This window comes from Eleutherodactylus coqui, chromosome 3, assembly GCF_035609145.1.
Source record: "Eleutherodactylus coqui strain aEleCoq1 chromosome 3, aEleCoq1.hap1, whole genome shotgun sequence".
In the NCBI taxonomy this organism is placed as follows: domain Eukaryota; kingdom Metazoa; phylum Chordata; class Amphibia; order Anura; family Eleutherodactylidae; genus Eleutherodactylus; species Eleutherodactylus coqui.
The window spans coordinates 140,198,402-140,225,499 of NC_089839.1; the positions used below are offsets into that span (position 1 = coordinate 140,198,402).

The 27,098-nt window shown below is 40.6% G+C and overlaps 1 protein-coding gene across 9 annotated transcripts in view; it reads right to left on the reverse strand.

Moving 5' to 3' along the window:
• The window catches only part of RBFOX2 (RNA binding fox-1 homolog 2), a 242,997-nt gene that overhangs the window by 67,360 nt on the left and 148,539 nt on the right, over positions 1-27,098 (reverse strand). For all 9 annotated transcript variants that reach the window (XM_066596171.1, XM_066596170.1, XM_066596164.1 and 6 more), the window contains one exon: positions 3,117-3,208. In XM_066596171.1, the coding sequence (XP_066452268.1) occupies positions 3,117-3,208 (92 nt within the window). Of the gene's footprint in view, positions 1-3,116; positions 3,209-27,098 lie in introns of those variants that run through there.

Genomic DNA, 27,098 nt, shown 5'->3' on the forward strand with positions numbered 1-27,098 from the left:
ACATTCCATTTAAGGACAATCTGCCGCCAGAAAGTAACTCCTTGTTTTAATTTTGTTGTAGAGAAAATTAATGGATTAGATTTCACAGTGGCCACCCACTCCCGGTAGGCAGATACGGTCACTTCTTAGCTTAGTAGTAGCAGTCATTTCTTCATCAGCGGGCAGGATTACTATGAACATTTAAAACTTCTAATATAAAGTTAAAGGAAGCTAACACATGACAATACAGTTGCCAACTTTTGGTATAGAAGCAGATATGCAGCTCCCCGTGTCCCGCTACATACCTGTGCGGACTCCGCTACTAAATAGCATTCATGTTGTAGAATGTCCAGCACCAGGCGTAGCCACGTTAAAAAGGCGCTTTATTCTAATCCAAAAACAGAATCCAACAGAGCAACCAGCCAAATAGTTTAGGGATTTGGTGTGTAGGCTTAGGCCTGTTTCACACGGCCAAGAAACTCGTGTGAGATTTGTGTGTTGCGAGATGCATAAATCTTGTGCCAATATGAACCCTATTCGTCATATACGTAAACCATGCACGTCCTATGTTTTTGCGTTCCTCGGAACACATTGCCCATGCTTTCAATGGAACAGTAAAACCCATCTTGCAGCGTGTTATGCAAGGTTTCCCATTGCAAACTAATGAGAAACACTTGCCGATCTTCCGATGCGTTTGAAAGCCGAAACGGAGGATCACTACTTTATTGAAGTGATGGGAGGAGTTTTTAATAGAAAAACGCTTCACACCAGCATGAAAACCATGAATCCATCCAATATAAGTAAATCAAATGCAGTCATTGATTTAACCTTTTTGACTGTCTGTTATTTAAGAAGAAGGTCCAATAAGATTCTCTTAAAAAATTTCCTCCTGTGATTGCCACCCCTAATGAGCTTGCACTACCCTCCACACGTCAGAAAAATGCTGTGTCAACATGGGAATACCACGATTGTTGGAACTGGCCCTGCCAGATATGGGCTACATGCCAAAATACATGACCATATCGCTGGTTGCTGTATCGAATTCTGTTTAATTGGATTGTAATAAAGCTCCTTTTAACTTTAATTGAAGCCTGGTGCCGGAGTTTCTTCAACTTCAATGCTAAATGTGGATTGTTGCTAGAGGAAGCTCAGCACATCTACTTCCCTACAAATGTGACCATTTCATATGAAAAAAGCATGCCCACAACATTGTCTCATAGAAGGTAAAGGGTTCTTCCCATCTTATAAAGTCGTGGCATATCACTGGGATAGGTCGTCACTTTACGATGTGGTTGGTCCACCCTTTAGGACTCCCACCAATCCTAAGGATTAAGGGATCACAGTTCTGTTTTAAAATTAATCTGTCAGCTTGAGCGCTTTCCAAACTGCAGAGAGACGAGCAGATGGATCTAGTTTAATGGGGAAAGATTTAGTATAAAGTATAGTATAGTTTTTATTCATTGAAACCCTTGCACATTCTGAGCTGAGTGGTCCAATGGGCGGAGCCATCAGTGACTGACAGCTACCCCTGTATGTACAGTCATATACAGATTGTTGTTGTAAATGAATAAATTACAGGTTCTACTGAATCTTCCCCCATAAAACTACATATCCCATCTGTTCAGCTCCTCCTGCTACATAACATGATGCCTGCTTCACTCTTTTTTTAATTAAAGTATTTTTTATTAAACTTTTTCACCTTTTGCATATTTTAAAACATTTTTTTTAACAAATCTTTGGTTTCCCCTCCCTCCCTCCCCCTCCCCCTCTCACCCACCCCCTTCCCCTCACCCCCCTCCCTCCCCCATCCCCCCTAAGATCTCTCTCTCAACGTTCTGTTCTTTGGGTAAACTGTCTCTGAATGAACACAGTGTTGTGTTGTAAACAATAATAACAGTTCTTGTAACGTATATTTGTTTTCTTCTTTGGTCTTCGTGTTGCTTATCTTCTTGCTGTTTTCTTTTATTGATTCAGGGTTAGATTTTTTGTTGCATTCGAGGGGGGGTCATATTTCTTTTGCCCGTTGCCCGGTCTCTCTCTCTCCAATCCCTCCTTTCTTAACTTTTCCCTATTACTCCTTACCACTTTATTTTATTGTATATCGAGTCTGTAATTTGTTCTACATTTCCCAATAAACTTTATATATATCCATTACATACGTTGTTATGTCTTAGTAAATCCCCAGTTTACTGGTGCCTCCCCACACGGCTCACCACTCCCTATGTATTTGATCCAACATTACTGCTCTGGGCGTGTATCCATCTCAGCCATATGTCCTGATATTTTTGACTGGTCTTACGCTTAGTGTAAATACTCCTTTCCCACGGTAAAATTTGGTTGACCTTATTTTTGAATTCTCCCAGCGTGGGTGGTTCTTCGTCCAACCAGCGCTGGGCTATTGTTTTTCTGGCTATATACAATAGTCTGGCTACCGCTAGTTTTTCATGATCATCTAATGTTAGATCCTGTATGTATCCCAGAATGCACACGTATGGTGTAAAGTCCATACGTATGCCAAATGCCGCGTTAATTGCATTGCCTGCTTCACTCTTAACCTACACGACAGAACCATGACCCCCGGCAGGAAACCCCTCATTTACGGTTGTTTCATTTACTTTGGTCTGGAATCTGTGGAGAACATATTACAAGAGCAGCAAAGACTATAAGAGGCGAACAACCCTTTATTGTAGCATCTTCAGGCTGTTTTTTAATGTCTAGGTACTTGTTGTAAAGTCAATCTCTGGAACTGGTGTTGCAGTAGCTTATGTAGGATGGCAATCCCAATAATAATGCAAACACTGTATAAATAATATAATATGTAGTGGACACCCCACCCTGAGAAAAATAAAAATAACAGAACCACACTGTCTGTAGTCGAGCTATAAACTGTAATAACAGTCTCAGAGTGGAATAACTCTGCGGCAGGGGACACTGGACGGTGCTTGCATTGCAGTTGGTGTAACCGGCTCATTCTCAAGGCCATATACACCGGATGCAGCGCTTCTACTAAGTTTTGGTAGACGTTGTGCGGAATATTTTCTAACCAATCCTTAATAGACAATATCTGAATACTAGTATAGTCAGTAATAATGTTTTTTTTTTAGAACAGTTGGAACAAAAAATAAACCATGTCATACCCATCGCTGTAGGCTGCAGCAGCGGCGGCAGCGGCGGTGGCTGCTGTGGCAGCAGTAGCTGGTTGAGTGTACCTGTAGGCTGTATATCCACCCTGTTTACAAAATAGAGAGGGGTTAGTGCGATTACCGAGTTCGGAAACAAAATTTGAGAAAATTAAAATATCCATTACAAGACAGTGTTACGTACAATATCATGTAAGCATTTCAGCAGGCAGAAGGGGAGAGGGGGAAATAAAATGCTGAGCATCCAATTTAGAGAAATCTAGCTTGTGAGTCAGGCGGGAATACTACAGACATGTTTTCATGCACATTTGAAGATTTGTAAAAAAAAATAGTTTTATATCTATCAATCATCTTATGTTATCCTACACAATACATGGGTAGAAATTGAAATTACATGAGTAGAAACTGAATAGTTATGAAAAGTACAATGTGGAGTGCAGGTCACACATGTTCAGGGTATATTTCTATATAGGATACACATGGCCACTAGTGGGAATTTGTCACAGAATGTAACATTATGGAACATTAATTAAAACATCAGTTGTTTTTGTTTTTTTTGTTTACTTATTACAATATATAAGGAAGGTTTAGCACAGTTCTAAAAATATAACCCTTTACATTTTTGTTTTAAGAAAATGGAATTAGGTTGTGTTAGCGCTTTCAGACCCTTATGTACCAACAAGTCCAAGGAATGAATGTGTGCGCTTCTGGTGATGGATGCATCAAAGATCGTAATTAGTTTGGGTAGGAGAATCAAAGTACTTCTTTCACACAAGAAGGAATTTTTTTTTTTTTTTCCTCACAGATTTAGTCTTTAAGTTCTTTCCTTCCTTAGTAACAATCTAGTAACAGTCTATAAGACTGGGAAAAGACAAGTCAATCCAGTTCAGTCTGGATCCAGAGGAACGCCCAAACCTCAGAGGGGTGGAGGCTATATCAGATGCATTAATGAAGAAAGCTCAAAATTTTATTGATTTCCAATTATTGCTAAACCTCTTAAAAAGGCCACTTTACAAAAAATCTGATCCAATGAGGGGATTTTCTGATTTTATGTACATTGGTTGTCTTAATTTGAACCCCATTAGACACAGCCAATATTGTATTAAACTGTTGATGTGGAATATATTGGGGGTTGGAAGGTCAAGTGCAACATAACATGTTACCATTAAGGTATTTTCGGAGTTTGTGATGGATTTGTTTCAGAAGTCTGCAAAAATCCACAAAAATATGCGCAACAAATCAAGCAGCAATACGTTTTGTTGTTAATATGGACTTCACCAATGAAGTCAATGGGGAAAATCCATGACAAATACATGCAGTGAATTTAAAAATCTGCACTGTAAGTCAACTTCCATATAGGAAGCTTAAACAATGCTACTGCATGGCAATTTGTTGAGCATATTATTCCTAAGGCTACATTCACAAGGAGCAGATTTTGGTGAAGAATTGCATTAAAATTCAGATGCAACATGTGAATTTTGACACAGATTTGAATAGGTGAAATCTGCATTGAAAATCAGCAGCATAAACAGTCAACTTAAAACTGGCACCGCCGGTCAACTTGTAATGTAGATTTTTGTCACAGCCTGTAGATGAGATTTCCTAAAAATCCTCATCCAAACTACTGGCCAGTGGCATAGCTATAGTGGTCGCAGGAGTTGTACTTGCATCACGGATCCTATGCCAGGGGGGCCCGCAGGCCCCCCTAATCACAATAACACTGCGCCATAATCAGGTTCCCTGCGATTGTCACTATCTCTGCACTCCTCTTGTTCTGTCCAAGTAGAGCAGACAGATAGATGAGTGCAGATCTCTCACTGCCAACTGTGCTTGGAGGAGGGAAGACACCCACAGAGTGAATGGTTTAAAATGAAAGGAGAGGGGGCAGGGGAGGACGCTAGGAGCAACTCGCAGGAGGAGAGCCTGAGGCTTGTGCTGAACTCTTCCAATGCCCGTCTCTCTGTCCACAGGCAGTAGAACTGGAAATACATCAGGGCCTGAGTCTCCAGGAGGGTCCACAAAAAGGGCTAGTTTTTATGGAATAAGTTGGCGCTATACAAATAAAGATTATTATATTATTATTATAATTGAAGCTGCCAAGAGCCTGCCAGAGTGACCACCATGGATGCAGGGTAAGTATATACCGTATATATTTCTATCTGGTATGTAGACATATTTGTTAGCATTGTGAATAGAAATGCAAAAATGTCCCTATGCATGCATAGATTTGAGTCAGAGGACCCTTGTGTAAATATACATGTAAAATTGTGTCCCTGCATGCATATACAGTATGTGTAAAGGTGTGTGAAATGGCTAATTAATCATAATGAGTTGCAGATGTGTTCCTTTTTCCATCAGAATTATGCAGTGTTTCGCGCACCTCCTTGCCTATTGCGGAGCATTTGCACAACCCCCTATTGATCTCTATGGGGACCTTTGGTGTGCAAATACACAGAAAAAGAGAGCATGGCATTTTTTTTTTTGTCGCAACTGAAATGCGTGTGTAAAATATGGAAATCTGAATGAACCTATTGAAATCAATGCATGCCGTGCATCACCATATACTATCTTGGCATGTATGCGCACATAACATGTGCCAAGATAGAACATGCTGCGATTTTTCCTGCGCGCATAAATTTATGCAATTTGTGTGAGCAGCAATATGGCCACCTATGGGATATTGGAACAGTGTATTACTTGTGCATGTAATACACCATTACCATATGCCCATGTGAGACAGCTCTAAAGCTACACAGTTATTCACCCATACCATGGTGATGTTATCTGGCACCACTGTGGTGGTATGTATTCATGATACGGTATTATCCAATCATCATGTGATGTTATGTAGTGCCAGCACAGTGCTATTATTTAGTTACAGTATAGTATATTAAAAACAGCCAATGGTGATAATATGGAGCGCATGGGGGAGGGGGTAGCCCAAACTGAACCTTGGCCCCTAGGGCCATACACCAGTAGCTACGCCCCGGCTATTGGAATTGCTGCGTCCTCATTTCTGCTACGTGTGAACATACCCTAAAATCTGTGGATGTGTTCATCTATACCCAGTGGGCGATACTGTAGGAAAGTGTTCCTCAGAGATGACAGATGTTAGTCTTCACTTTCTGAGCAGATCCGGATGTATTGCACAGCTTGACTGTAGATTATATACTTTGTTATGGAAGGAAAGAAAAAAAAAAAAAGGACTGATCGCACAGAGGGAGAGACCGCCAATTGGTAATACGGAAGATATGTATGGGATAAAGTAACTCTTCCTGTTACTTCACCACGGTGGTGCGAGAGACCAAAGTCACCACAACCTCTATACCCATGAGAACAGGTGTACACGCTGGTAATGAAGGTCTCGTCAATGGAAGTTCTTGCCATTGGGTAAAGTGATTACAGCCCTGTAACACATCAAGAAAACTCCCTCTTTATCAAGCAATGAGGTAGAAGAGTGTATATAATGTACCTTCATTATACACAGCACTCTCTCGTTACTGCTTGATAAAGGCAGGGGTTTCCTGAGGTGTTCCCTCCAAAATGCGTTGCAAAGCTGTACTCATTTTATCCTTTGGCAAACTCGCCATTGATGAGATATGTCCACCAGCAGTGTTGACACCTGGCTCATCGGGCTAATGTATCAGGTTCATGGATACTGGGGTTGTGGGAAAAGCCTGGTCTCTAACTTCACCAGGGTGGTGTGAAAGGTTTACTTAATTCTACACATATAAATCGGTATTTTTAATTGGAGGTCACTCCTTAAGCGCAATTCCATCTTTTTTCTTTCCTTACCTATGCTTATCCCCCGGACCTTGGTATCGGGCCTGTGACTGGTTCTCTCCGGACCCAGATGTTGTACATGAACAGAGACTCCTTCCTCCTCATTGAGATTTTTAATACAAGGTGATTGTGGTTGTGGGGTGGAGGGGACATCCTCTGTTTTCTGCAGCCACCTCACTACACTACGTGTGATCCATGCTATTCATTCCTTGGGAGTGCAGTTCATCCTTTTTTCTCCATTTTGTAATTTATGGACCTTTTTAAGTGTAGTTGATGAAAACTGTTCACACTTAGATATGCTGGACAGCCAGTAGGTTTGTATGGTATTTTATAAGTATATGGTCATGACTAGGAAATGTATCCAAGACTGTGAGTTGGTAAGAACCAGTCTGATGGCTGAATGGAACATGTTGTTCTTGTGGAAAGTCTGCAGCTCATCTTCAGAGCATCGCCAGATTATTAGTAGATCAGATGTAGACGTATGCTAGAGCTTAACCCAACAAGTAGACAAGAATTCTTCCTCTAGTTTGGCCATGAAAAAGTTAGGATAGTGTGACAGTGTGGTGACATTTGGCTCCACATGACGTTGCCCCTACACTGCAGGTATAGGTCTTTCCCAAATGAGAAGATAGTCCTAGGACCAATATAGCATTGTGATGCTGGGCTCTTCCTCCAATTTGTCATCAGACCAGTTTTTAAAATAAATCTGTGTTGCCCATGATGTCCGTGTTGAGTCTAAAGGATTACTCAGTTATAATCAAACAAGCCCGAGAAAGAGGCATTGAACAGCCTCAAAAGTTTGCATATATGGTTTTTCTGGTTAGGCAATAAAAGGTATCACACCTCTGTATTATTTTTGTCTTTTTTTATACAAGGGAAATTACCATTACCTCATTCTTAGCGGAGTTGTCCTATCAGTGATTGGCAGTTCTCTATGAACAACTGTACACACAGAGATCATTGTCAATCACTGATAGCTCTGCCCATTGGACTGTTTAGCTCAGGATGCGCAAAGGTTTAATGAATGAAATACAAGTTTTACTGAATCTTCCCCATAAAAGTACACGGCAATGTCAATGGAAAAATAAAAACATTGTGATCTTTTGAAAGTGCAAAGTAAAAAAGGGATTAAAAAAAGAAATCTAAAAATGGCCATGTCTCCAAGTTAAAAAAAAAAAAATTGACAACTGGGTGTTACCAGCTAAAGCTGTGTTCCTACAGTCTGACACTGTCCAATCAGTGCTAACTGTACAGGAATATTTATCTTTCACAGAGGGAATGGAAAACTCAGTTAATTATGTATAAATAAGAGGAACAACACAGTGTAGACGCTCCTGAATTATTTCATGGGGAAAAGTAGTGTTTAGTAAAATATACAAGTCAGGAGAACTGATGGGTCCCCTTTAAAGGGGTTATCTCACAAAAGAAAAAAAACCTGCTAACCAACATTCTGGGTTGGATTTAATTATAAAGAATGTTAATATTTTTGTACAGGGTGAATCAAAAGTCTGGGGTCACCGGGAAGATCTTTTGGCACTATAGTTGTGCCCATTAGTCATCCTCTTGGTGGCCATCTTGGATTCAGCCCAAGAAATTTAAATGGAAAAGGGATCATGGAAAACTTGATTTAAGAGTAGAATTTCATCACAAATTGATGGTTGCAAATATTGAAAAAAATGACCATCTATTTTTGAGTTATTGATGATGTCATGTTGATTATTAATAAAGTTATGTTTAATTATGTGGTATGTGCTAATTACATGTATTTTTAGGTACCAGAAGATGCCTTTAACAATCTAGGACATAATCAAGAACACCCTGATAGTCGCATGAGGCAATTGAGATTTTCAATCAAGAACAACTTTGAAGACACCCAATGAGTGCATGAACTGTTAGGAAACCAATTTGTTTTTATGGATAAATGGATAGTGTCCAGGACATCCAATCCCCAGGTGTTGACAGCTGTGGTAGCAGCGTTTCGAAAGAGTCCACAGAAAAGCACCAGAAGACTGGCATTGGAGAATTGTGTGCGTCAACATTGATAAGAAGCCTCAGGACACTACCTGTCCTGGACTTCTGAATTAGCTTTCTGACAGTTCGTACACTCACTGCCTATTTTCGTGGGTGTTTTTGATTGAAAGCCCCAGCCACCTTGCGTGAACATCTGTTATCGACCATCACAATGATCTTGATTATGTCCTAGATTGTTAATGGCATCTCCTGCTACCTGAAAATACATATGATTAGTGTTTAGTATACCACATAGTTCAGCACAACTTTATTAATTGTTGCAGATATTAAAAAAGTGAGTGCAGCTATCAATTTCTGATGAAATGCTACCCTTAAATCACGTATCTCATTTCTTGGGTTGAATCCAAGATAGCTGCCACCATAGTGACAAAAGGTTTTCCCCACCAATCTAAGTGGTCTACAAAAGTTTCCTATTTGCATCTCTTTTCGTTTAGAGGATATTTCGGGTGGCCATGGCTTTTCAATCACCCTGTATACTCAACCCTCATGTGGTATCATGGGGTCTATTTGACCCTAGCCATATTTACTGCAGTGCTGCACTTTGACACTGGTACCACACAAGGACCAAGTGTTTATATTTCCAGATTTTCCAGGACTAATGCTAGAATAGCACCACCTGTTTCCATTGAAGAGCCTATGTGTGTGGTCCACCCCAGTAAATGTTCAAAGGCAGTCACACCTAACTCAGTCTTGCTTCACTGTAGTAACTCCTCTCACTCTCTAATAACTTGCTCATCATCTCTTTGGCCAGCAGTGAATATTCCTCTTCAGAAGCAGCTTCTCACACGAAAGGGATCCCTCCAAATACCCAGTGGAATCGAGAAAGAAGACTGAGCATATGTGACCACCCTGGAACAATTGCTGAGGTGGACACAGAATAGCGCCACCTACTCTTTCTCTTCAAATATTTCTGAAATATCTGGGGATATAAACTATTTTAAAGAAGTGTAAAAAACAAAAATAAACAAATATTTTTCATGGGACAACCCCTTTAAGATGAGGGAATTAGGATGTCAATGTGAGGTTAATATTTCAGTGTTGAACTATTTCAATGTTACCTACATCACAGATAGTTAGTAATTAAGCCAAACTGGAGAAGGAACTAGAGGGGGTAGCAGACCACAATTTAAGATCAAAATTGAAAAAAAAAAAAAAGAAAGGTCCTTTTGAAAGCCAAAACCCAGAATACGGTCAATCCATTTTGTTCTTTTAGGGTCTTACACTAAGAATCACTCCATCATCACTGAAAAACATCTATGATAACTTCCATTCATGCTTACAATGACTTTTCAAAACAGAAAAAGATAAGCACAAACCGACCATTATTGGATTAGTATTTCTGTTCTAGAAGTAAAACCCTTAGTCCTCATTGCCCACGGGGAAAATCAGGCCTGCCGCGGATTCTCCATGCAGAATCCCGCAGCGGGTCCCTCCTTTCCCGGGGACATGAGGCTGAAAATAAGATTCAACTCACCTGTCCGGACGCTGCGGATCTTCCCTCCGTTGCGGCCGGATCTTTCTTCGGCCTGGCAAGCTGGCAGTGTGCCACGCGCATGCGCCGGGCACATCCGCCCGGCCGAAGAAAGAAGATCCGGCCGCGACGTAGGGAAGATCCACAGCATCCAGACAGGTAAGTTTTAATTTAGGTACGGGTGTTCCGCGGATCCGGACGGCTTCCATAGGCTTCAATAGAAGCCTGCGGGAGACCCGCACAAAAATGGAGCATGTCGCGTTTTTTCCCCCGCACACGCAATCTGCGCCTGAAGGGAAAATGACATCCGCAGGTATTTAACTACCTGCGGGTGTCCAATGCATCCCCATGGGGCGCGGATCCGCATGCGGGAGAAACACTGCAGATTTTAAATAACAATTATCCCGTGGACATGAGGCCTTAGGTTTATCTGCATGTTTAGGTCAATAAATACATTTAAAGGTGTTAACTGGCTAATCTTCCCACTATAACACCAACTGTGCTAAACTAAAACCAGCTGTACTTACCCTTCTTTCGCGGCTCTGATCCAATGCTGTAGCTCTACTGGTGTCCTGTTTTTTATTGAAGAGGAGGTCAATGGATATCACGTGACCGCGACAGAATCACTGCCTGTTCTCCTGGCATTAGTGCTCACAACCTGGGCGTCATTAAGCCAGGGCTTTAGAAAAGTGATACTGCGGCCTATGATTGGCTGCATCAGTCACATGATACCCAATGACATCTTCTACAAATACAGGACGGTGGCAGCGCTACAGGGCAAGTACAACTGATTTTCTTATTTTAGTGGAGTTGGTTGTATAGAAGGAATGTTGTCCAGTAACTAGACAACGCCTTTAATTGCGCTGTTCTATCTAATTTATACATGGAGCAATGTTTCACATCAAACATAAGTGGGAAGATACAGTAGCACAATAGGAAGAAGTTACCCTGCCATTAAAAATTGATGGTCTATCCTGAGAATAGGCCATCAATACCTGATTGATGGGCGTCTTCCACTTCAATCCCCACCGATCAGCTGTTTCGGGACAACCTCTTCACTGAACATGAGCCTGTTCGTATTCCAAAAGTAGTATTTATAGTGTTCCTTGTAGTCTCTTCAATGCTAGAAATACTGCGTTCGGAGTATGAGCAGGTTCATGCTCAGATGTAAACATTGAATGGGTTGCAGCAGTGCTGGACACCTATCCCAACAGCAGACCATCAGTTTTTAAAGCGACCCTCCAATCCTGGAAAAAGATGGCTGAAACTCTTCCCTGACTACCCCTTACATTAGTAGCCATAAGTAGCCTAAGGGTCCTTTTGGATGGGCAGATTCTTGTTTGAACGGGCGAGTAACATCACCACTGGCTCGTTTGCTCTCGTGAGACCTGTTTAGACAGGTAGACGCATCATTGAATCGTTCGGACTCAGTTTTTCACATGAGCGCTGTTTAAACCTAACAGTAAGTAAACGAGCCAACAATGGTTTTTATGCCTGCATAAAAACGGACGAACAAAAAGGGAAAGACTGTCATTCAGTTTCACTCATTTGTTCATGGACATGAGCTGTTAGGGTTCTTGTAAACAGAACGGGTCAGTAAAATGCTGCAGGTCGCCCCATCAGAGACTAGCTATGACTGTGGGTGCACTGCGCATGCTGGCGTGTCACACATATAGACATGCGCAGTGTGACTTTTTTTTTTTAATTCCCTGCTCTGTTTTGAGATTAGGTATGCGTATGAAAACTGTATTGCATATGTACAGTGCTTATTTCTATGCGTACCATGCAGCATGAGCCCTTTACATTTGGATAAGCAGAGAATAAGAGCATTCTGCATGGATCAATGAAAGCAGATTGACTTTCATTGACTCCGTTCACCATGGTGCAATGCATGCCTACATGCTATTTTGACTGGCCAGTGCTCCTCCCTCATGTGAGCATCTTTGACCACAACTTCGGAGTCAATTTTAAAAGCTTGATAATCTCTTTAAATATAAATCTAAGAAACATCCACTTATGCACACATAGCTATAGCTAGTAGTTTTATATGATTATACTATATCCAAATGCGGGTTTATTCTGGACAGAGGAATATAAAGAATATATGCCAAACAACAACTTAATAGCAGATAGGGCAACACAAAGCTTCAAAAGAAACCCAAGAGATCTACTGTCCAAACTATCTACATGTAAAACCGGTCAACTCTCAAACTAATGTTCAAAGGGAGCCCATTACAAAAGATGCGTTTTATCCTCTGACTAGTGACTGACAAGACCATGTTCACACTTGCACTGAAGATTCGGACCTGAGCTTTTGGCACAGATCCAGCATGAATATTTCTGCTCACATTCTGGAGCCAAACAGCGAATCCAAACGCTAGTGTGAACCGAACCCAAGACAGTCAGCTGTGTCAGCTTCTAAACTGATGTCTACAGGCAATATTGTGGTGCAAATATAATTGGCTATTTGTAGCCCTCCATTTTGTCCTTCATCCTCCATTTTGTCTTTCATTCCCCATTTTGTATCTTACATACGAATAGCTATGAACATTCATGTGGACTTCAAACCTGTTTGGTGTAGGAAGCTTTGATGTAACTGTGAAATGTGTATGTGACTTGTTAGTTCTTTGTATAAGATAGAGGTCTAACATATGTATATTGGTCTTACTTATACAGAACAATGCTACCTGCTTTTACTACAATTCCATTTGTATAGGTTTGTTTGAGCTCTGTCCATATACATTGTATGGCCAGGAATCTGTTGAGTCTTGTTAATCCTGTGATACCATCATCATTGTCTAGGGAATTGAGTTGTTGATTCTGAACCTTTGATCAATGAAACTGGCTCCTTCAGATGGTGGGGGGTCTCAGACTGATAACATCTTGGTTTGCAAAGCTTGGAGAATATGGCCTATGAATCAGCAAGTTATACTAGTATAAAGGACAGGAGAGGGACGAAGAAGTAGTAGCTGTTGGAATCTAGGAGGAGAAGCTCTTGGAATTTTTGATGGAAGGATGAGAAGCTTTGAGTAGTAGATGAGTATGTCATCTGCTGAACCCCTAGAAGTGAGGGAACCTCTGATGATGGTAATATGTGATCTGTAATCTTTTAGGTAATAATGTAACTTGCTATCTTTATACTTTCTGATGTAACATCTGCAACCTTTATGTTTTGTACATAGCTATTATCATTTGTATATAGATATTATCCTTTGTATATTAGATCCGATAGTTTACAAACGTAGGACAATTATTCACCACTATGCTCAATTATCATTTGGTTTTAATAAATTCTTATTGTTAAACCTTTTATAGTGTCTTACTCTCTTTAAAGCGTAATTTGAACTAAGTCTTGCTCCTTGCAGCAATACATAAATGGCGCTGTGAACAGGATTACGCAGAGAGTAATATACTAGTTTGTTTTAAAGGAAAATTTTGATAAACTGATAGTTGAAGAATTTCTTGTGATAATCTGGCATAGTGTGAAAATGTCAGTGTTTAAGAAAATCCGCAATAGTACAAAAATGTCGGTAGCTAAGAACAAAGAAGTGTCTGATGAATTGTCAGTTATCCCAGGGTGGAATAAAGCACCCTATAGTGTATTGGCCGCTGAGTGGTCGCAGTGTGGTGGATTATGTGAGCCCTGGGATGATGTGTTGGAGGGTGGAGAGCCCGTGGATGTTGTGAGATGTTTGCAGAAAGTAAAGGTAGAAAAAGGCAAAGAATTTGCTTCTGTGTGTCGGAGAGGATGGATATTGCTGAGTGCATATCGGAAGATGCACAATAAATATCAGAGTGCGTTACAGGAAGTGCAGCAACTGGAAAAGGAGATGTGTGATGTGCGTAGCTCTCTGGTGATGGCCCAATGTCAGAACAGCTTGCTTATGGATAAAGCAGATCAGTACAGTACAGTAGCAGAAAAGGCAGTTGTCAGGGTCGCCCAATACAAATACCGCAAACGCAGAGGGAGAGTAAATAAGAAAAAGGTTCATACTGTAGTGGCTAAAGCGGGAGTTGATTGGGACCCTAATAAGTGGGATGGAGATATCTGGGACTCTTCCTCAGATGAATCTGAGCATTTCTCAGATTCTGCTGAGGAAGTTGGACATTTTAATGAGTGTAGAAAAATTGATCCACCTCCTGTAAAAGCAAATCCCGTCATGAAGTGCAGAACAGTGAGCACTCCAAAAGGACCAGTGAAGAGAGATGAAGTGGAGTTTTCACAGCAGGAATTAAGTGACATTCATGAAAGATTTGCACAGAAACCATATGAACCATTAATAACCTGGATAGTGAGATTGTTTGATGGAGGAGCAGATGGTGTAAGTGTAGATGGTAAAGATGCACCCAAATTTGTTAACTTGTCAACTGACCCAGTGGTAGCTGAAGCATTCAGGACTTTACAAGTCCAGCAGGGCCGATCCACTCTACTAGATGTGGTGGCGACAGCTATAAGATCTAAATACCCTACTGATTCTGATTGGCCGCATACAGAGAAGCCTTGGTATACTTTATCTGATTGTATGCAGAGAATTAAGGAAGAAATGATGAAACATGCAATTGCGATGAATGAGCAAAATGATCTGATGAGAAGAGTGTTGACTACATGTGTTAGGAATAAGATGATCAAAACCGCTCCCCCAGCATATAAAGAAGTAATCATGCCTGTACTGATAAATCAGACTGGTCATCCGGTGGCTGAGGTTCTGGAAGCGGTAAGGCAGTTGGGAGATTTGGGAGACTTTGGTCCAGTCCTTAATGAGGACGGATCACAACAAGATCAAAATCCAAATTGTACTAGAAGAACTAAGGTGAATCAAAGTGGAGTAAACAGGAGAGATATGTTCATAGCTTTATTGAAAGCTGGGGTCCCATGGGAGAAAATAGATGGGATCCATACAGATGAGATGTGGAAACTGTATAAGAAAAGGGGATTATATGACCCCGGGGGAGAATTGGGGAAAAACATACCTGATAGAACCCCAAATGCTCCAATGTGGGATTATAATGATTATAATCTTTTGTTTAATGTGCTTTTTGTCTCACTGTACTTTTATTTTTCCTTTTCTTCAAGATAACAGGTGATGAGAGATATTTCGGCAAGGATGTACTGGCTGAGATCTTTGGCTTTGAAAAATAAATGTTTTTCCTTTTTCTAATATGTTTTGTTTTACAGGGTAGACTTCAAGACTGTTTGTTTGAGGGATGGGATGCTAACAACCCATTTGTTTGTTTCTAGGGATAACCTTGGTCATTCATTGACATCTGATATCGCCTTACAATAGATGGTGCTAGTTTTTGCTTTTGTAAAAAAAAAAAAGAAAAGGCCTAAATTCAAAGAAGGTTTTTTGTTTATTTTTGGGAGCTCCACTGCATATGGAGTTCAGAAGAACTCATATGTGTTGGAAAAACTGACAATGTTTTTATTCTGCATATTAGATGCAGGAAGACCCCCTTGTTCAATGTCTAATGTTTGTCTGTGGTCTGTCTACATGTTAATTGTTTGTATATGTTCAATGTTTGTGGATCCTGGTAACAGGTTTCTGAGAAAATGCAGAGTGTAATACAAAGGTATGCAAATGTATGGTTCCTTGTATTTAGGTAGGAGACTTCTCTGCATATTGAATGAATGGATTGAAGGCAGGGATAGTGTGAATGTGAGATACACATAATTGATGATTGTGTGATGGGATATTACTATGTACAAATTCATTTACATGAGTTGGACTAATACAATATCTATTTGGGTTTTGTTATGTGGGAAACTAGTAAAATTATGTGAATATATTGCATAATAATGTACTTGTGAAAAAGTGTGTTGTGACAAATCTAGGAATGGGATGTGGTAAATATGTAACTACCAATGAAGAGGATCATGACAAATCTAGGAATATTGCGTTATAAAATTTGCTTAACTTGGTTTGCAGTGTTTGATAACGTGAAAAATAAGTAACTGTGCTGATGATGATATTGATCAATCTAAGATTATTGTATTGTAAACCTGATTGACTTGCAATGTTTGATATTATTATTTGTTTAAATAGTAATAATTAATTGATTAGTTTTATGTATACAGTTTACAGAAGTTATTTGTGCTTTACTGAAGATAGATTAAAAATATTCATTTGCTACAGCAGAAAACTTATCAAGTCTCTCTGGGCAGAGATTGTTGGATGGATAAATTTGAACTACAGATTTTTGTTTCATCTATTTTTATGAAGGGGTGAAGAAAAGCACACAAGACCCCAGATTGTGATTTTGTTTTTGTTTTGTTTGATTTGCCATGGACTGAATTATTTTGGATCAAGTTTATTTGGGACTGAGAAAATTTATGAACTGAGTTATTTCCACCAGGACATTGGGACTTTCTAAGTGTGATTTGAAATTTCATCTTCTCCAAGTACCTGCTGCATCTGTCCATACGCTGAGACTATCCAACTGAGCCTGAAGAACTGACAAGTGTGTCTGACTGCTGCTAAATTGCCACTGGGGTGATCCTCATACTCTGCATAATAACCGCCAGCAGATGACGTCAAAGGAGGGTGAAGCATCACCGCTCCTCCCTGAAGACCTTGGGCAACAAAATGCTGTACAGAGGTATCTGCTACATTGGAATAAAGGGGCTCTATAGTCGGCTGTGGATACTTCTGGATATGGAGAATGGAGAAGATTGTTTGATACCAATGTAATGGGCGGGACAGATTCCTACTTAGGGTCTGTTCTTTGGCTAACCAGGGAAAGCAGTGAGGGCACAATAATCCCCCTGCTTCCCTGCATCGGAGATCCTATAGGTTTAGGATCTAAAGAAGATCAAGAGAAGAAGAAACTATTTTACAGGAAGAGACATTTGTATTCAACATCTAACGGTTTTTGAATTTTTTGTTTTTCGTTATTTTCTCGAGCCCAGATTTGACAAGATTGGTTTTATGTTGATAGCAAATGGATATATATAGGGAACAGGTATTTGGTTGTTTATGTAATATATTTCAGAAGTTGATTAATAGAACTTGAAGATCAAACCCTGATATGTCAAAGTACATATTCCAACCCTAAATTGTATGCTAATTTTATGTATCTTAATCATATTATGAAATAGTTGTATGATGGCTACAAATAGCCAAAGGGTGGATTGTGGTGCAAATATAATTGGCTATTTGTAGCCCTCCATTTTGTCCTTCATCCTCCATTTTGTCTTTCATTCCCCATTTTGTATCTTACATACGAATAGCTATGAACATTCATGTGGACTTCAAACCTGTTTGGTGTAGGAAGCTTTGATGTAACTGTGAAATGTGTATGTGACTTGTTAGTTCTTTGTATAAGATAGAGGTCTAACATATGTATATTGGTCTTACTTATACAGAACAATGCTACCTGCTTTTACTACAATTCCATTTGTATAGGTTTGTTTGAGCTCTGTCCATATACATTGTATGGCCAGGAATCTGTTGAGTCTTGTTAATCCTGTGATACCATCATCATTGTCTAGGGAATTGAGTTGTTGATTCTGAACCTTTGATCAATGAAACTGGCTCCTTCAGATGGTGGGGGGTCTCAGACTGATAACATCTTGGTTTGCAAAGCTTGGAGAATATGGCCTATGAATCAGCAAGTTATACTAGTATAAAGGACAGGAGAGGGACGAAGAAGTAGTAGCTGTTGGAATCTAGGAGGAGAAGCTCTTGGAATTTTTGATGGAAGGATGAGAAGCTTTGAGTAGTAGATGAGTATGTCATCTGCTGAACCCCTAGAAGTGAGGGAACCTCTGATGATGGTAATATGTGATCTGTAATCTTTTAGGTAATAATGTAACTTGCTATCTTTATACTTTCTGATGTAACATCTGCAACCTTTATGTTTTGTACATAGCTATTATCATTTGTATATAGATATTATCCTTTGTATATTAGATCCGATAGTTTACAAACGTAGGACAATTATTCACCACTATGCTCAATTATCATTTGGTTTTAATAAATTCTTATTGTTAAACCTTTTATAGTGTCTTACTCTCTTTAAAGCGTAATTTGAACTAAGTCTTGCTCCTTGCAGCAATACAAATATCTAACTGGGTCTCTTCACCGCTTTTATTTCCTCACTATGGAGTAAACCTTTGACTCCTTCCTTAGCTCTAAACGGCAGCCACCTATGGCAGATCTCGGCACTGAAGACCTGGCAACTAATTTCCAAAATTAAACTTAAAACATCTGGCAAAAATATTTCCCAATCCTGGAGTGGCTTTGATACCCTTCCCTGCCTCCTCTAGTTCTCCCTCAACAGTTAATACAGTCATATAAGTGGTGGTCTCCAGCCTCCTTTTTTCTCATTCTAACTGCATTTACTATTCTGGACCCCTCGCAACCCCTGCAGTCTCTCTTCCAAGCCATCACTAGTCACCCACTACAATATTTAAGATCTCTCGTCTGGGATTTTCACTCCTCTTTTCAACATGCTGTCATATACCCACTAGTAGAAAAAAATCTCAACCTGCCCTGTGCTGCCAATTACCGACCAGTTTCTTAAAAGGGGTTTTGCTGGAAAAACAAGTTAAGCCCTATCCAAAGGATAGAGGATAACTTGCTGATAGTGAGAGGGCTCACCACTGAAACCCCTGCTGATCTCGAAAACAGGACGCCCATGTGCAGTTTTCCTGTGTCACTGCTGCTTCTTTCCCACTAGTGCCATTACTCTGGATGGAGCGCTGGCCAAGCATTCGTGGTTGGCGCTACATTTATTTCAATGGGACTGCCGAGATACCTGAGAGCAGCAGCTGATCAGGTATTTGTCACTCCAATTGAAATTAATGGAGCGCTTACTGTGCACACTCCGGCGGTGCTCCATTCACAGGGACATCACTGCAGGGGAAGAAGCAACCCCCCACAGTTACAGGAAAATGGGACATGGGAGTCCCATTCTCAAGATCGGTGGAGAACCCCACCATCCGTCCATAACAAATACTGACTTACTGGACCATGACACATATTGCCAGTCCTTTAGGATTCAGTCAGCAACCAGGTGAGGCACGGTGTCCATTGTTGCGGTGTTAACAGAGGCATTCCGGTGGGTCATCTGCTTCCATATCCCATGGAAGCTAAAGAATGCTGCACTGATCTGCGGGATAAGCGTGTGGGACCTCCTGCATGGAATGTGGATACGATTTCTGCCAGAATTGCATGTCTGTTCACACAGACCATTCTAGTGAGACGCTGCTGGTCATCATTAAGCACCTGGGTGGGCAGTCACTGCTGTCCACTGTAAATGGCAATGCCTTCTATGACGTTTTTCTGGTAAACACATGACACTGTAGACCAATGAATGTTCACCCTTGCAGTATTGATGATCTATCCTCAAGAGATAGGTCATCAATAGTTGATCGGCAGAGGTCAGAAATGAACGGGAGCTACATCTTCCATGGGACTTCTGGTTCCAACACCAATACAGACTGAGCTGTCAGCATCTGGCCCTAGCAGTGAGTGTGTTGCGCTGAGATCGGCTGATCGCCTGATCGCCGGGGATCCCTAGACGATCAACTTTTGATGATGAATACTTCTTTACATTTCTGAAATTCAGCACCCACTACTATGCCTCAGTTAAACTTGAATTCATGTCACCTTACCATGAGTACGCTGGCCAGTGTTCAACCTCACTACCAAAGCAACACCTAACAACTTATACAGGTTTGGGTATTCAGCTGAAGTGCCACCACTTCATAATCTATTTACATACTGCTATCCCAAAACTTTTTGTCATGGCAGTGTTATGTATTGAAAAACTTATACTTTTTAAGTGGGGAAATGCAAAAAAACCCAAAACCCTACAATTGCACCATTGTCTTTTGGGCTTAGTTTTCATGGGTGATCCATTGATGAACTCTGTTATTGGCTGCAGCTCCTATGACGTCCCAAAAACCAGGTGGAACACAACAGGACAGGGAGGGGGGTAAGAATATGACTATTTCTTATGTTACTGCATAGGAAGACTATAAATTATGCCCTTTGTTACAATAAAACTGGAGTGCTTTTGATCACCCAACATGTCTCTATGTGAGATTAACTACACCTTCCCCTACAACGCTTGGCAGAATGTAAAATGATCCGGGAGGATAACCCAGTTTAGTCTGTGAGGGGCTTGGCAATTTTGCCAAAAATGAAAATCTCACACATAGCATACATATGTGTATATATAGGGATGGAAAAAACTAATTCCGCCAGTGTTTTTTTTTTCCAGCGGTCATTATACAGCATAGATGACGTTACCTCCATTCTGTGGACTACTATGATTCTGTGGATAGATGATGTATAGTTCTTTTATGTATGCAATAATATGTTTCCAGAACAACACAAAAAAAAAATTGCATTGCTGAATTCAAGACCTGTAACATTTTTATTTATCTGCCAACGGTGCTGCATGGGGTCTTTTTAGTGGGATGAGTTATAGTTTCCATTGGTACCATTTTAGGGGACCAGTGGAACTTCTGATCACTTTTTATTCCGTTTTTGGGAGGCAGATGAATGAATAGCAGTTCTGGCATAGTTTTAAAATAGATTTTTTTTTATGCCGTTAACCATGCGGGACAAAGAATGAAATTTTCAAGTATTGGTTATTCCAAATGTGGCAATACCTAATTTTTTTATTTTTCCATATTTTTTTTTTAAACATAAAACAAAAATGTAAAGTTTAACACTTTTTAGTCCCTTAAATGGTACTTGAAGTATGTGGCCTCTGATCACTTCACTTAATCGGTGTCACTGTCAGTCAGACAGCGCTCACACGTATTGCTAAGTAAATTTACAGGGCAGCTAGTGTAGTAGTAGTATTCTTGTAAGAAATCAACTGATGCTACAGCCATCCTGGCGCAGTCTTTTACGGACGTGGCGATACCAGATATGTAGTTTTATTTTATTATTTAGATTTTTTAATTGTAGATATGGCAAAAGGCGGGCGATTTAAACTTTTATTCCTTTTTTTTTTTACAACTAAAAAAACTTTATTGATCTTTTTTTTTTTTACTTTACATTCAAGTCCCCCTGGGGGACTACAATATGCGATGCTTTGATCGCTCCTGCAGTATAACGTAATGCTATTGCATTAGGTCATACTGCAATTTCACAGGCAGCCTATCAAGCTACCCCACGGGGATGGCTTGATAGGCAGTCTCTCAAGGCAGCCCTGGGGCCTTTCAGAAGGCCCCCAGCAGCCATGACACCTGCACGGCTCCCCGATCTCACCGCGAGGATGGGGGCGTCCGGGACGTTCGGGGGATTAAAATGCCGCTGTCAGAACTGACAGCAGCATATAAAGGGTTAATAGCTGCGATCGGACAATCGAGGCTATTGCCCGCGGGTGTCAGCTGTAATAAACTGCTGACGCCTGCGGTGTAAGAGAGGTCGCCCCGCGACCTCTCTTCATACATACCCCAACGCTCCAGGATGTAAATGTACATTCTGGAGCAGGAAGGGGTTAAAGTCTCAAGGCAGAGCGACCAAAGCAATGCAAAAACTAAATCTGTGGAATCAGGTCTAAAAACTTCCTGACATTGTGATGTGTATTTAGTCCAGCTGCTTTTTGCAGCAACATGAATATGTTTTTGTTTAGATGTAAAGTCTCTAGACTTGTGTGTAGTTTATGTGATACAAGCCCAGTGGTGGAGAAAATGACCGGCACAATAAGTAGCCTATCCATTCTCCACATGTGTCTCTCCCCCTGCGTCAGTTTAGTGTATTTATTGGTTTTTTCGGTGTATTGTGCATGGTGGGAGTGTTTGGGATGGATTCCTCTGAATGGATGAGGTTGTGTTATGTTTGTCATGGAGTGTGAGGTCTACTCTGTTGTGGTGGATTGTTCGGTCTGTGATAATGGCTCTGTTGTAGTATAATTTGTGTGTCATTTTCTAGGACTGTCTGTGGGGTGTATTTGTAGGATGGAATATGAGTGTCTGATAGTTTGTGCTCACCTACGAGCTCTTGGTGAATTAGATTGGCTATTTGATAAGGGTTGTGTATCTGTCTGTGCCAAGAGCAGCTGGAGATGATGTGTTGTAGGGTTTTTGATACCATGTGGCATTTTCCGCATATGTCATCAGTAAGTGTGGTGCCTTTTAGGATGTGTTTTCTGTAGTTTTTTGTTTTTATGATCTGATCCTGTATGGCAATCATGAACCCCTCTGTTTCTCCAAAGACGTAACCCTGAGCCAGCAATTGGTCAAAGCCGAGTCCACCATGGAGCTCCTCCTTGGCCCATGATTTCTTAATAGGGTCAGTGTTGTGCAATGTCTAGATTATAGGGATGCAAGTTTAGTGATGGTTTGTCTGCTGGAGTTACTGCTTTATGTAGCTGTGATTTCTTGTTTTCTGTAAAAAAAAAAAAAACTCTCGCAGTGTCTTTATTTGTCTGTAGTGCAAGTTTATTATGTGGACAAGCCTCGTCCACCCACTTTATGAGGAAGCATTAACCTCTATCGCAGACCTTGGATGGTGCCGCTTTGGTTTTGTTAGTTTGTGTGTTTTTCTTTGGAGATTTTCTAGTTGTGCGTGTCCAGAAAACTCCAGTGGAATAATGCGCACCGGGATGTAGGTGTAGCTCCGATTGGGTGTTTGGCATTCAGATGTGTTCTTAGAATGGAACTTAATCTGTTGTTGTATACGTTACATAATTGTAGTTTTATTTGTGCATGTTCTGTAAGTTTGGTCTGCTGAAATCCTGAATACTTCTAGATCCTGCCATCTTCTGTAAATTCAAAGTCTCCATTCGGAAGCGTTAAGTCTTTCTTCTTTAGAATTCACTTTTCTATGTGTAGTCTTCTACACTTGTCTTGACTAAACTCCAAGTGTATATCATTGGAAAATGCATGTGTAATATTTAAAAGGCGAGTTTTACTTATGTGGAAATGTAGAGTTTTAGGTCATACATGAGATGTGATAATGTAGATTGTCGTGTTTTGTTGTGCTCGATATTGTATCTGTAATTTGTCTTGTTTAACAGAATGCTGTTGCCAGTTGTATACAACCCACTGTCACAGTTGCTGCAGGTGACCGATGATGACAGCAGGTGGCTGTCGCCAGCAAGCAGAGAGACTGTTGCTGGAAATGCATAGGGGCCAATCAGTGTGCACCTGGTCGCCAAGTCTTCGGGAGACCAGGAAAAGTCCATGAATGGATTGCAGCTGGTGTCTCGCTGTCTACATGAGAAGAGTCCACGAAGTGGTGAAGCCATTCTAGAGACTGTTGGTTCTGTGCAATATGGACTTAAAAAGACTGATGTTGCAAAAGTGTATGATGGAAATGGCACAAAAAGAAAACAAGATAATTTTAATGTTGGAAGCTGCACTATGTGCATTAGCAGTTAATGAAAACACGCCAGAAAATATTTTCTGCAACATATTCTGATCAATAAACTGTTCAAACGGTATCGGCACAGAATCCACATGTGACAAGGGTTATGAAATGTCTGGTTCTGTGTATGAAGTGTCTACAACTAGTGAAAATATTCCACAAATCTGTACAGGTGAATTGCAGAGTGTGAAGAGGCTGATACAGAAAACTCAGCCCAAGTGGAAATTAGCTCAAGTATGCCCCTAGTGGTAGATTGTAGACATAATGAAAAGACTGCATGTTGTACAAAAAGTGTTCAGGCAAACTAGAGGGTGGTATTTCCAGTGTAGTTTCCTGTGAAGCCAAGATAGTTGCTAGTAACAACCAGATGGCTGCAGGGAATGCAGATAATAAAAGACTACTGGCAGAATAAGAAACAGGAAGGATCAAGAATGATATGGTGGCTGCTCTCAATGAAGTTGCACAGTTGAAGACAGAAGCTGAGGTCATGTTAAAGAAGGAGAATGAGCACCTCAGAAGATTAGCTATAGGTGAAAATGATCACAGGTTGTTACTGAAAGAGTAAAACGCTCAGTGCAAGCAAGACTTGGAAGAAATGAGAAAAAAATATAAAAGGATATCTTTCAAAAGGCCCACAAAAGGATGCAAGATCCCAGAATGCAAATGAGAGACCAAAGAGTTAGAGTTGACTAGGTTTCTCACTTAAGCTTTTCTTCAACTCAAAGTGCTAGGAAGCTAAAGTCTAGGAGCTTAGACAGAAATATGCTCAAGTTATGGAGGAACTGTCCACACAGCAAGAGCATACTAAAAAGGCTTTAGAAAGTGACCATAATGAGTTGAACAATGAGCTGAAAAGGTACTTCTGCAAGACCAGAGTGATTCTGATCACAAGAGAAAAAGGGCAGAGACTCAACTGCAAGAGCTACAAATAAAATTTTTTTTTTAAAAATCACTGAAGGTGACATTACAGCAGAGCTGTCTGAGAAGGTGAACAGACTGCATGTTGAAATAGAAACTACAAATCTTCGGTATGAAGAAAAAGCAGCTGCTTATGATAAACTATAGAAGTTTAAAAAAATATTTTCAAAAGGAGTTGGAGACCAAGATCCACACTAATTTGCTTTAATGTCAGATTGTATCCAACTTAGACAATAAACAAAAGAATTTTGTGTTGCTTGTTGAGGAGAAAACCATGTCCACTAAAGATGTCGACGAACGTGGCCATAGTGAAGCAGAGGTGTGTGAAAAAAAGAAATCAAAGTGCTCTCCTTGTTATGCACTCTGGAAGAGGCCCTTAAAAAAAGGCTGAAGTACAATGGTTAAACAAGCATTTGCGCACGGAAATGCAAAACTTTATTAGCACCAAGAAGGATGGTGAAAAGAGAGCACTGATAAAAAAGTCCAAGAGTGTGTTTCAACAGCCAATAGAACAAATGAAGACATCTTTGAGGATCTTAAAAATAAGTTGCAAGCAACAAAGTATGCCAAGTTATGCTTAGAAGGTAGCCTGAGAGCTACAGGTAAAGTCTTGAAGGAAGAAATTGCCTCTGTAAACAATAGTAAAGAAGAACCTATTCATAAACTGCATGAGGTTCGGGAGCAGCTGAAGATTTGCCGAAGAGAGATGGCGCTCACTGAAAAACCTGCTCGGGTGTGGGCGGATTTGCAAGTTGAAGCAAAAACCTTTAGATCAGTTAAGGTACAGGCTGAAGAAAGCGGGCCAGGGTCAAATGAGGTCAAATCAACAGAAAATGATGTTCCTGTCTGAGATAAAGATATTGTCAAAATGAAGGAATGTGTCTGTGTGTTAGATGTTACACAGACTGGAAGAGCTGCACCTGCTGCTACTGAAGTGCAGACTGCACAACCAGCTCCAGCAGAGGTTGAACAGAGGAGTGATGTACAATCTGAAGTCTCCAAGGAGGAACCTGAGAAAGTTACTGTTGCAACTGAGAGGTAAGATGATGGAAAAGCCAGTGCAGTGATAAGTGAGGAACATATAAGTTCCTACTGGGAATGATTTACGCATGGAAGAAAATATTCTGCAGGTAGCTGAGAATGTGCAAGAAAAGTGTAGTGGTCGACTGCAATGGAAGGTAGAGTGTGGCCGTGGTTGCAAAACGATGACACAGTGATCCCCGAGCATAGAGCTTTGACCCTGGAGGGTTAGGCCCTGTGATAAGGCCTATGGCCTTTATCAAGGGTGGGGTGTATGTGGCTAGGCAGTACACAGAAAAGCCTGCAGGGGGCTGAAGAACAGGCATGTGGTGGTGCTAGTGAGCAGAGACAGCTGTATGGGATTGTCTGGAGAAGTGAAAATTTCCACACATACATTAAGTTTGGGTGATGAAAGCCAGAGCAGAGCTGCTGTCATGTTGTGGTGTTAGGCCCCTGTGAGTGAGTGGCTGCCAAATCACATAAGCTTTCATACCCGACAACTAAGATTTACATCATTTAAAGCATGGGTGTACTGTGACTAAGACAACAGTGCGAAGATTGTTACCCTTGTTATTGTTTATGTTGCCATAATAAATAGACTTCTTAAGTTTTAACCCCCCCCCCTCCCCACCAAAAAAAGCAATCAATAAAAACAAAAAAAATGATATATAAATGTTGTAGTATCTAATAAGTACAAATGTTAAAATAATTGTAAAGAAAATGCCTAAAGACAATTTTAGCAATACTTTTATTCTGTAACGGTCATTCTGATCAAATGCTGTATTCTTGAAATATTGTATTTTAAGACTACTGGTGAAGAACTGAGTAACCTTGAGGACCCCAGGCTTCTGAAATTCCCAGAAGCTGCTAATGAGCAGCTGTTAGATGCTTTGTTGGACTGACATGATCCATTTTTAATTAATACACAAATTGATGAAGATCCCAGCCATTGATAAGAACACAGCTAAAAAAACCCTGTGAAAACGGCACTTAGAATACATAATTTTGCTAAGCAAGTGAAAAGACAGGAATACTAATGTGTATTTCAGGCCGGTTTCACACGGCCGAGAATCTCGCATGAGTTGTGTACGTTGTGATACCCACAGATGCGCGCGAATATGAACTCCATTCTGTTGAATGGAGTCGCACACATGAGTGATGTATTGCCTTCACAGCGTGGCATGTTCTATTTTTTTGCATTCCTCAGAACACGTTGTCCATTAATTTTAATGGGACCTTAACTACATTGCATTGCTCTCAAATGCCGTGTGATGCGAGATTTCCCATTGAAATCAATAGGAAACATTTCCAATCCACGCTCACACGTGGAACTTGTGTTAGAGTATCGGAATTTCCCAGCAGGAATGCAAAGCAAATTTTCCCTGATAATCTCCTCACATCCGTGGGTAAAATGCAGGTTGATAA